Source organism: Engystomops pustulosus, chromosome 9, assembly GCF_040894005.1.
Source record: "Engystomops pustulosus chromosome 9, aEngPut4.maternal, whole genome shotgun sequence".
In the NCBI taxonomy this organism is placed as follows: Eukaryota; Metazoa; Chordata; class Amphibia; order Anura; family Leptodactylidae; genus Engystomops; species Engystomops pustulosus.
The window spans coordinates 13,589,079-13,599,769 of NC_092419.1; the positions used below are offsets into that span (position 1 = coordinate 13,589,079).

Here is a 10,691-nt window from a genome sequence, read left to right on the forward strand (position 1 = left end):
AGTATAAAGTATTTTACAATACGATATTATAAAAATACAACATGGCAATTTGGGACATCATAAGGACCTGTGGGTGGTTTGGTTACCCAAATCGCCATGACAGGTTCCCTTTTAAATTTCCTAGAAGTGAATGAAGCTGGAGCCTTCCACGAAAGGGGCCCGGGGGCCACATCACTCAGATGCTGACAGGTTCCAGGGGTTGGACCCCCAGCCAATAGACTAAACCATTATAACCATGTGCTTCTAATAACACTCAGGGGTCCGGTGCCCATCACTGTTTATTATGATCCGTGAAACGCTGAGGAACATGATGGCACCATAGAAATAAAGATTTAGTATCAGAAAACAGAAAAAAAACATTCCCCTTGTTATTTAACCGGGATTATTTCCAAACATGAAAGTGCAAACCCAGAATCCTGCAGCCATAACCAGTAACAATCATTGAAGCTCCCAATGAAACCGAACCGCAGACTCTCTGTCCGCCCCCGGCCATGTTGAGGCTTTGAACCTGTCCACGCAAAGCTTCCGCGGCCACATCCCGTAGCCGTATGCGTTCAGCTGGGAGTACAGGAGGCTCTTGACGCGCTGGTACTGGTCCGAGGAAGCCTGGCAAGAGAACACACACATAACTTTAGATGACATGGACCCCCTATGCCATAGGTGTCATAGCTCAGGACAAGCTTGAAGAAGTCGGCATCACAGGGCTGCTGAAAACTAAATTGGGGTCATCTGTGGGGTAATTTGCACTTTGACCTCCACCGTTATCAAACACTTATCCCATATGGGACCATTGTGGGGAGACCCCTATAAGATAGCACTAGAGGTACAGGTTTCCTTTTCTCATCCTGGAAGACCCTGAAACTGGACTCGAAAGGATCGCACATAAAGTTCCACAGCGGTTTTCCCCTATGCACTTGATGATTAATGAGGGTCCCAGATGTGGGGCCCCAACGGATCACCAGGGTCTTTTGTACAACAAATGAATGGAGCGGCACAGATGAATGCCTTATGCATCCAGCTGCTCTATTCATCTGGGACCCCTGTTCTCATGATTTGCACCATTGGGATTTCTTTCTCAATAATCGTGGCCGTTCAGTGTAATTCAAGAACTCCCCACTAGATGGCGAAATAACAAGCCAGGGGACTTTGAAGAAGTCCGGTCATGATAGAAGATACCTGCCAGAGTAAGGGCTACATGGGGGGCCCCATTAGGGAATTGTTATTACCCTGCTAGACTTTCTTATCCCAACTTTGATCCAGTATACATCCAGACAGACAAGGGCTCCGTGACCACGATCCTACCTACCTTAGCGTGGTGATAGGAGTCTTCAATCCGTGGCTTCCCCAGGACACGTTGGACACTTATGAAATACAGAAGCATGGCCGCCTTGCACAGCCGACTCCAGGAAGAAGCCGGAAGACTGAAATGGCTGAAAGTGGAAAAATTAAAGCAAAATATAAATTAAATAGTTTTAAGACAAACCAAGACATAGGAGGACAATTATCATAGCCGATGCTACATGCGTACGATAAGTCCCTGAACACCCCCCGCGGTGGATACATCAGGACACACACCTTTCCATGCCCACATGGTTTGGAGGTTGCGTAGTCACAAGAATAATCACAATTTCTTGCAGTGCGCAAAAAATTCTGATAATTTCAGTGCTTCTACGCGGGAAACTGACATAAGTCTTCCCCATATGTCCAACACAGCACACAAGGGTGAGCCAGGTGTGTCTACCTCTCCAAATCCCCCTTCCCCAAGTCACATGTTACACTTGGATTACATTGGCAGCATGGTGGCTTAGTGGGTAGCATTACAGCCTTGCGGCGCTGGGGTCCTTAGTTCAAGGTCAACATCTGCAAAGAGTTTGCATGTTCTCTCTGTATTTGCGTGGGTTTCCTCCGAGTCCTCAGTTTTCCTCCCACACTACAAAACATACTGGTAGGTTGGTTAGATTGTGAGCCCCATTGGGGACAGGGACTGATCCGACAAGCTCTGAGCAGCGCTGCATATTTGGTGTGCACTATATAAATAAAGAATTATTATAAGGAACTATTATCCTCTATATGGGCACTCTTGCCATCACCCCAGGGTAGAGTTTGCCAGACAGGACTCAAGGCCTCTTGCAGTCCCAGGCAGCTCAGGACCCTAGAAGGAAGCTACAATGATAATCCAAACTTCTTCTCCTTCTCTCTACTGTATTGGTGTCCTCAGGTGCCTATACAACTTAAACCTGTGAAAGAGCAGGGAGTAATAAGTTACTGCTTAAATTGTCGCATTGGCACTTTGCGAAAAATATGTTGGTTTTGGTTGTAGTTTGGGCACTCGGTGTCTAAAAGGTTCACATCACTGCCATAGAGTAAAGGAAAGAATTTCCTTTTTAGTCTGATGCAATCTATGTAGCAAACTCTAAATCAGTTAATGAAACATAAGCTGAAGAGGTAAAGACGATGTAGGCATAAACCATCCCTACAGTGTGAGTAGAAGGGAGTGAATGTAGAGATGTAATGTAATTGGGGAGGATCGGCATGACTCAAGTTACCACTCACCTTTCCACTGTTTGACCAGTGTTGGCGTCTATGATCTCCACATACTGGTCCCCCTTAGTCCAATTGATGCTATGAGAGGGGTGAACAGGTGGAGGGAGTTTGTCATTGGCTTCCGGTCCGATAAACATGTACGGCTTGGGCACAGTATAAGTAGGGAATAATTTCAAGTCCATGGGAGGCTGTAGGCGGTCGATCAGAGCCTGAGAGAACGCTTCCATCTGCTGCTTCGTGGTCCCTGTGATAACAATACAGATGCATTAGGCCCTTGAGTGAATGTGATGCGTCCGGGTGGAACGTCCGGACCAAGTTCTGAAACCGGACCTGAACTGCTTGTGAGTCCAGTTCCGGTCTTTAGCATTCGGGCCAGACATTCCAGCCAGCACATACTGCAAGTTGGGCGCATCACATTGGCTAGTGTGTAAGGAGCCTTAGACTCCCATCTCCTGTTTCTGTATAGGAACTCCCCTACCTACGACGATGCTCGTTAGGTATAGAGGCTGCACATACTGACTCAGCACTGCCCCCTGGACCCCGAGGACCCTCCACCTCAGCAGCTTGTCAGTAGTGGACATACAGCAGACGCGTGAGGCCAGTATACTGGGGGGGCACTCGGACACGGGTAGCGTGGCACCTTTAGCGTGAATACTCAGCTGTAAACTCTTCCGTTCTGTCCAAGAGCTAGGAGACAGAATAAGACATGAGCGTCCCCATCGTAATGTGGAAATATACCTGTGCGCCGTGAAATATAATACTCACAGACCGCCCTGCACGGATCTCTCTGGTAAGCAGCTTAAATAGAGATGCAGAAAAATGTTTGGTTTCAGTACCAGGGACTGGGTCTGCTGGGATGGGCAGAATATAGACGACTCGCTGGCCCCGGGAAGCTTACTGTAGTACAGGGCCACCTCCTTGTATAGATATCTAGAAAGAGAAATTAAATGGTTCAATTAACGAATAAATGCAAAGGGTTAAAAGGCAAGATCAGATTTCCACTCGTGTGTCCCGGTCGCAGATCCTTTCTGTAAGACACACCTGCAACTTATCCAGAACCGCAGCACATCTTGATGTCATGGCCGGACTCGGAGTTGGAACAATAAATTGAAATGCACCCTGGCCCGCGCTCCACTAGGGGTGGCTGGACCATGTGATGGCTGGATTTCATGGATCCGACACTTTCAGGGACAAGACACTGCTTCCAGGAAAGCAGGGACTCCCAGCATCATATGAAACTATGATGCTTTGACTCTAGTCCCCAGGACACCGTTCAGTCGCCACGCAGAATTCACGGAGCAAGTGCGGTCACGTGTTAAAGGCGTACACGCTGACTCTATAGAGTTAAGGGAGCCTTTCAATCCTCCATTTTTATGGTTTTTTTTCCATTGAACGACAGCTCATTTACAGGGAAAACCTCTGATGTTCTTTTTTTTCCTCATCTGAACCAAGTGAATATTTAGGGGTCACAACAACTGGGCTGCACACAGATGTTGTGTCACACAGGTAATGCACCTCCCGGCTTTGTAGTATGTGTTACGTCTTTCTTATCATTGCAGCAGGTCAATGAACGGGAGTCTGCAGCTTCAACAGAGGAGGGTGATGCCACATACCTTCACCAAGGGGTCTTGGCCCAGGTCCAACAGTGGGAAAGTTCTCCCACTTCTCCATTAATCTGTATACTGCCAAGTTGCCCAAATATACCAGGCTTCCACAAGTGCCCCATTACATGATCCCCTCAAACATTGTGTACCAGGAATGATGGGCACCTGTGGCTGGGATATACTCCTAAAGGAGTCTGTGCCAGTCACTATATACAAGTCCCAGCTGGCACCATATCATTGTGCACAAGCCACAGTTGCCCCATGCCAGCCACACCCTTAGGCTCCATACACACGACCATATTGGTGGCCAAGAATTGGATGTACAAATTGCAGACAGATCATGGCGCCCCCTAGTGGTCCATCACACCTGGTCATTGTGTGGTGCGCACACTGGGGCTCTGTCCTCTCAGTAAATTGGGTGAAAACTCCTGCAGTTTGGGCCTAAAACCTGGTCTGAACTTGCAGAGTTTTTGCTGGACCCTCCCTGCCTGACCCAAAATGGCGTGCAATTCAGAGAAGCCAGGAAACTGGCGGGAGGGGGGAAAAAATGGCAGAGAAGTCATAATGAATTTCCCTAAATGCAGGCTGTGATACCCTTCTCATTAAATCTGACCATGATGGAGGTTCTTGGTGATCAGCGCGTCGTCTCACCTCAGGAGCGCCCGTCTTGCCACAACCAAGGCATGGCAGTCATGGACCAGTAGCCCGTGGTACTCCTGCAATCCCTGATACCAGGTTGCGCCAGTCCCTAGTGCCACCACCTCATAGACATCATCGGCTTCTTCTTTACCCAGGACATCTGTAGGGGAGACGGACAATGATGGTCACTAGTGTCCGGAGATCCTCAGTGGATAACAAGTCTATACAGGCGGTCCCCTACTTAAGGACACCCGACTTACAGACAACCCATAGTTAAAGACAGACCCCTCTGCCCCCTGTGACCTCTGGTGAAGCTCTCTGTACAGGATAATGACACTCACCTCTCTGCAGGATGAACGCCGCCAGGTTAGTCCTGTGCTTGTAGTAGTCCGTGCCGCCCACCAGACGGTGGAAGAAGTCATTGGCCACCGCCGCGCACCTCTGCTCATGTGTGATAAGGTTCTCTGCGGGGATAATGAAATCCTATCTATAATTCTTCTGATTATACTGAGAGATTGTGCATGAAAAGACCAGGGCCGGTCCGGTGGTCACCGCTTATCCTTTAGAATTGGCGTCATGTACAGGCAGTCCCTTACTTAAGGACACTTGACTTACAGATGACCCCTAGTTAAAGACGGACCCCTCTGCCTTCTATGACCTCTCTGAATGCTTTACTTTAGTCTGTGTCTGTAATGAAGCTTTATTGATAATCTTTTTTTGAAACTCCAATTGTCACTGGATCTACAATTATAAAATATACAGTTTCGACTGTACAAATTCAACTTAAGTACAAACCTATGGAACCTATCTTGTACGTAACCTGAGGACTGCCTGTATATCATTCACGAGATCATTCCAGCCCCAGGTCCCCAAGGTGGCTCCAAAATCACAAGGGACCAACAGAGCAGCAGGCTTTTAATGGTTAATTTTCTACCATTTCCAGTCCATAACCCCGTTCCTTTAAAATCTCAGACAGCCCCTTTAACAGAATTGATAAGATTTGTTTCACTATTCAGCAAGGTTCCCAACCTGAGCAGCTTCTCATTACAGCAAACTACAACAGCCCTTGAAGCTGCAGAACGGAAGGGCTCTGGTAACAACCCCTAGAGCCCTTCTGGCTCATTAGCACAATTGTAAAAGTTGATTTTTAGAAGGAATTAGGCCATGGATAATGTAAATTGAAATATAAGAAGATGACCACAGTCACGGTGCCTGGATCTATGAGTAAGTGCTATGGATGATCATGAAGTTAGATTTCGGGACCCCTATCAATCTAGTTGTTAATAAAAGTGAAGAATCTAAAAGTAGCATTGGATATAGAGCTGTACTTGTTGGATGTCCACAGTTCCGTGTAGTGGTCGTACCTTGTTATCGTAGATCAGTACTCATTGAAGTAACTGGAAGTTGAGCGGCAGTAACCCAGTTTGGCCACTACATGGCGTATGGAGCCCTCTACTGTACATTGTGTATTACATACTCCCATGGCTCCTGCTATTAGATATCTGTGTGGAACCGCACCAACATTGCTGATGACAGATCAACAAACTTGGGGGGTCAGTGTCTATAGCAATAAAGAAAACACAATGCAACCCGCACAACGACAAAAGAATAATTGCAACATAAACATAAAGCGATATTGATAGTAATGATCTTCCCGGCGCCTCGATAACCAATAGCAGATCAGTAGATCCCAGCATCGGTAAAATAGCGCCATTCTATGTGCAGTGGCCTTGCTATGTAACTGCAGTTTATCTCCCATACCATACAAGATAACGGAAGCCGAGCTGCAGTGAGAGGTGTCAGCCACTACACAGAGAACGGCGCTGGACACAGCCTGGGGTGGGGGGTCAACTATGGATATGACCGCAAACCCCTTTAATAACAGGTTACATGACACCTTTAAAGCCAGAAGCCTCACCGCCGCCTTGTCGCTTCACGTCCTCTGCCTGTGGGTAATACTGCAGGAGGGGCTGGCTCTCCATCATGGCGTCTTATGGGCTGTGGACAAACAGTAGATATAAAGATCATAGATACCTCCAACCCGGCAGGACCGCGACATTACATGGACAGATACGGGATGAACTCGACAAACCACGTCATAAAAGTCACAGATACATTGTGGAACGAGGGAGAATATGGATGTCGTGTAATATGTCAATTGTTTTATCTCAATGAATAGCAGAGGAGTTGCTTGGCCCTTGTTCACACGGTGTGGATCATAGACACATGTAGGTAATCCACCGGAGCAGCACATAGATTTCCCAAACTGGATATGGGATACACTCTGTGTATTGGGTCAGGTCCGCTCTCTGTGCAGGGGGTAACATGCTGGGCACTGCTCAGGTCATTGTTTGAAGGAGGGGGAGGTGCTCTCTGGAAATACTATCTACCTGCCACTGTTTGGGGTAGGGGGAAGTATCTGTCTGGGGCTGTTTAGGGTGGTACTAAGTCTTTGGGGTCAGGGATGCTACTTATTTAGGAGGCAAACTGCTCAAGGGGTCCGTCGCTCCGTCAGACTAATAGAGCAGACGGCCGCGTGTGACCGTTCTGCTCCATTAATCTCTATGGAGCTGCTGGAGATCAGTGAGCGCTGCGCTCAGCAATTTCCGTCAGCTCCATAGAGATTAATGGAGCACAACAGTCATGCACGCCCGTAGGCTCCATTAGTCTGACGAGCAGCGAGGGGTCTGACGGACCCCTTGTTCTCACGGGGACCCCCACTGATCAACAAGTTAGGGCCTATCTAGTGGATAGGGCCTAACTTTAGTTCGTGAGAAAAAGGGATGCTCTCTGTTTAAGAGTTATCTTCCGGACACTGCTTAAAGGAAATCTACCATCCTGATAAACCAGGGGACATTCCTCATAGATCCAGGCACCATGACTGTGATAATATGCTTATATTTGTTATCTGTGGCCTCCAGCCTTCTAAAATCAACTGTTACAATTATGCTAATGAGATTAAGGGCTCTGGTGGTGGTGGTGGTTACCAGAGCCTCTCCATGCTGTAGCTTCAAAGGCTTTTACACTGTGAAGGCGCACATTCCCCCCGCGACAGGGCAAAGGGAAAGTGAACTGCTGAGTAGAAGAGGAGGCAGTGTAAAAGCCTGTGAAGCTACAGCATAGAGGAGCTCTGGTAGTGCCCCCAGGAGACCTTGTGGCTCATTACCATAATTTTTAACTGATATTAAAAGAAAGGAAGCCATGGATAACAGATATGAGAAGATACCACAGTCCCGGGGCCTGGTCTATGGGTAAGTGTCCCTGGTTTATCAGGATGGAAGGGTTTTTCCCATTAAGGAAAGTTAGGCCCTATTCACAGGATGCGGCCTAACCTGCTGATCATCACTGAGACCCCCATAGATCACGAAAACGAGGGGTCCCATGTACCTCCATAGGACCCCTCATCGCTCCGTCAGAGTAATGCTGAGAGCATGGTCATGCACGGCCATCTGCTCCATTAGTCTGACGGAGCGATGAGGGGTCCTACGGAGGTACGTGAGACCCCATCGGACCCCTCGTTTTCTTGATCTGTGGGGGTCTGAGACCCCCACTGATCAGCAAGTTAGGCCCTATCCTGTGGTTAAAACCCCTATAAGTGGGTGCTGTGATTAGGGGGTACTAATCCTCTGGGGCAGTTTAGGGGCGGTGCACCCTATGATGGGGTACGATGTGTCTTGTACTATTTGGAGGGGGGTCTTTCTATATTGCAGGTGGTACAGTAGGTCCAGCAGACACTTGCGGGCACATTTCGCTGCCAATTATTGGGGCAAAGAAGCCGCTCTCTTCACGTGTTCTGTATCTGTACCCATCACAGTGATGACCTCATCAGGCTACTATGATTTCATCCTGCAGCGGTCACGTGACCCTGATAACCTTTGCTGGACCCAGAATCTGGGGTCCACATGTTGTGATAAATGACATCACACTAATGTAATTTCTGTAGCTAGTTTCACACCTGCAGGTTTTGGGTTACAAAAGTAGCACCTGTCCGTTAAGGGGGAAAAAAAACCGCCATGTGTGAATACACCTTAACGAGGCGTTCGTGACGTCATCTATAACCATGTGAATGCACTGCGCTGTGGTGTATAAGGGAAGCTCCGGAACACCGCACGTACATGGCGCCTCCGCCGCCGTTCCTCGTCTTCACTCCGCTCCTCGCGCACGTGACCAGCAGCAGCGCGCAGCCAATCAGCGCTCACGTTCCTCCTACAGCAAAAATCAACAGTCGAGTTCTACCTTTACCCAATCACAAGTGAGTATGCTCGGCCAGCAGCCAATCAGGGGCGAGTTCTGCCGAGATTCCAAGTAGCTGCCTTGTCACCCTTCTTGATTGGCGGAGAGGCGGAGCCTGCAAACAGTGACGTAGAAACTTGACGCCAATATATCACTAGTTAGTTTTACGACAGCCGGAAAGCACCACACAACACAACTGCTAGGGCTGATTGCATTGCAAAAATCACTAGAATTTAGGGTTCTCACCATATTTTGTAGTCAGACAGCCCAATATTTAGGGATAAGCCACATAACCTCCATGTTTAATAGCTCTGCTTACTGTAATGAAAAAGGAAAACAGCAGCAATCATTGGTTGCCATGGGCTACAGTAGTCTTCGGTTTCCGCCCTGAATGTTTCCATTCAATGACAACAAGCAGAGTCAGCACTTAGACAAATAAGAGGTAAATGTGTTAACCCTTTCATGGCCAGGCACACTTTTAGCTGTTGGGTTACAGAAAAGATTCTTCACGGTTATTTCCTTTTTGTGCACCATTTTTCTTCTTGTAATGAGATATGTCAGGGACTATGGGAAAGTAGAAATTCTTGAAATCTCTGAAGAGTGTAGAGAGAAAAAAAAGCAGTGCACCCGCAGGTGAGGCCCCGCCCCTGGTGCACAGAGAAGCTCATCTGCATAAAGGAAGAAAAAACAAAATTTTCATTAAATTTTTCATAATTTGCATAATTGGGGGGGGGGTATAGGAAGGGGCATAAATTGAGGGGATACAGGAAGTTGGGGGTACACAAGTTGGGCTACAGGAAGGGGGCACATAATTAGGGGGGCTATAGGAAGAGGTGAATAAGATACAAAGGCTACAGGAAGGGGTGCATATTGGGGGGCTGCAGGATGGGGGGGGGTTACAGAAGTTGGGGGCTGCAGGAAAGGACACATAAATTGGGGGCTACAGGATGAGGTTGCCTAAGTTTGGGGATTACAGAAAAGGGCACACAAGTTGGGGGGGGGGGGGGGGGGCTACAGAAAGCAGTGCAAAAGTTCAGGGGGCTTCAGGGAAAGGCGCAGAATATGGGGGTCTACATGAAGGGGACATTTTAAATGGGTAGGGCAGAAAAGGGTCATGACTATTTATAAGAAGGGTTAATGCGAGGAGGCATGATTTTATGTGAGGGCTACCTATAGGGGCCACGTTTAGGAGCCTTAGTATATAATATAGTGTTTCACAGGGCCTGGTACAGTTTTCTGTCAGACTTTCCCTGCACAGGTATTTAAAGGAAACTTTTCACTTTCACTAAAGACAGGTTGTAGAAGCCCATCAAACCAGCAGTGCAAATCTGCCTCCCTGCCTTGTCTAAGCATTTGCATTACAATATAATTGTGAGTTATAACTCACCTTGCAGCCTGACAAAATCCTGGGGTAGTCATGCAGCTGAATGAGGAACAGGCTGTAGTCTCGATAAAATCTTGTTTATTTCATTAGGTTAAAAGGAAAATACTGTACACCATTCATTTCCCAATATAATTCCCACTATAATCGAACTCTGGAGGAGTTAAGGTCCGTGCTGGTGTAACGAAACAGGTCTCAGGTGTGAGCTGGGGAAAAATTATGTTGGACTTTGGTTTGGATGCATTTCAAAAAACAACATGTGACTTGTCTGTTTTACTCATTTCTCAGCT

At 47.6% G+C, this 10,691-nt stretch overlaps 1 protein-coding gene across 5 annotated transcripts; it reads right to left on the reverse strand.

Annotated features, from left to right (window-relative positions):
- Nucleotides 1–260: 260 nt before the first annotated feature.
- LOC140076606 (adenosine deaminase domain-containing protein 2-like) lies at nucleotides 261–9,138 on the reverse strand. 5 transcript variants are annotated; one of them, XM_072123204.1, is made up of 9 exons: nucleotides 9,030–9,138; nucleotides 6,685–6,785; nucleotides 5,129–5,251; nucleotides 4,800–4,947; nucleotides 3,310–3,474; nucleotides 3,023–3,231; nucleotides 2,554–2,788; nucleotides 1,307–1,430; nucleotides 261–606 (listed from the first exon to the last, which is right to left on the reverse strand). In XM_072123204.1, exons 2-9 carry the CDS (start codon nucleotides 6,770–6,772, stop codon nucleotides 439–441), a joined length of 1,260 nt encoding a protein of 419 aa, XP_071979305.1. In that variant the 5' UTR covers nucleotides 6,773–6,785; nucleotides 9,030–9,138; the 3' UTR covers nucleotides 261–438. The 5 variants fall into 5 exon arrangements, with proteins under 5 accessions (XP_071979305.1, XP_071979307.1, XP_071979304.1 ...); XM_072123206.1 differs by having other exon boundaries at nucleotides 6,706–6,785; nucleotides 9,030–9,135; XM_072123203.1 differs by lacking the exon at nucleotides 9,030–9,138 and adding an exon at nucleotides 8,815–8,994.
- Between the last annotated feature and the right edge of the window lie 1,553 nt (nucleotides 9,139–10,691).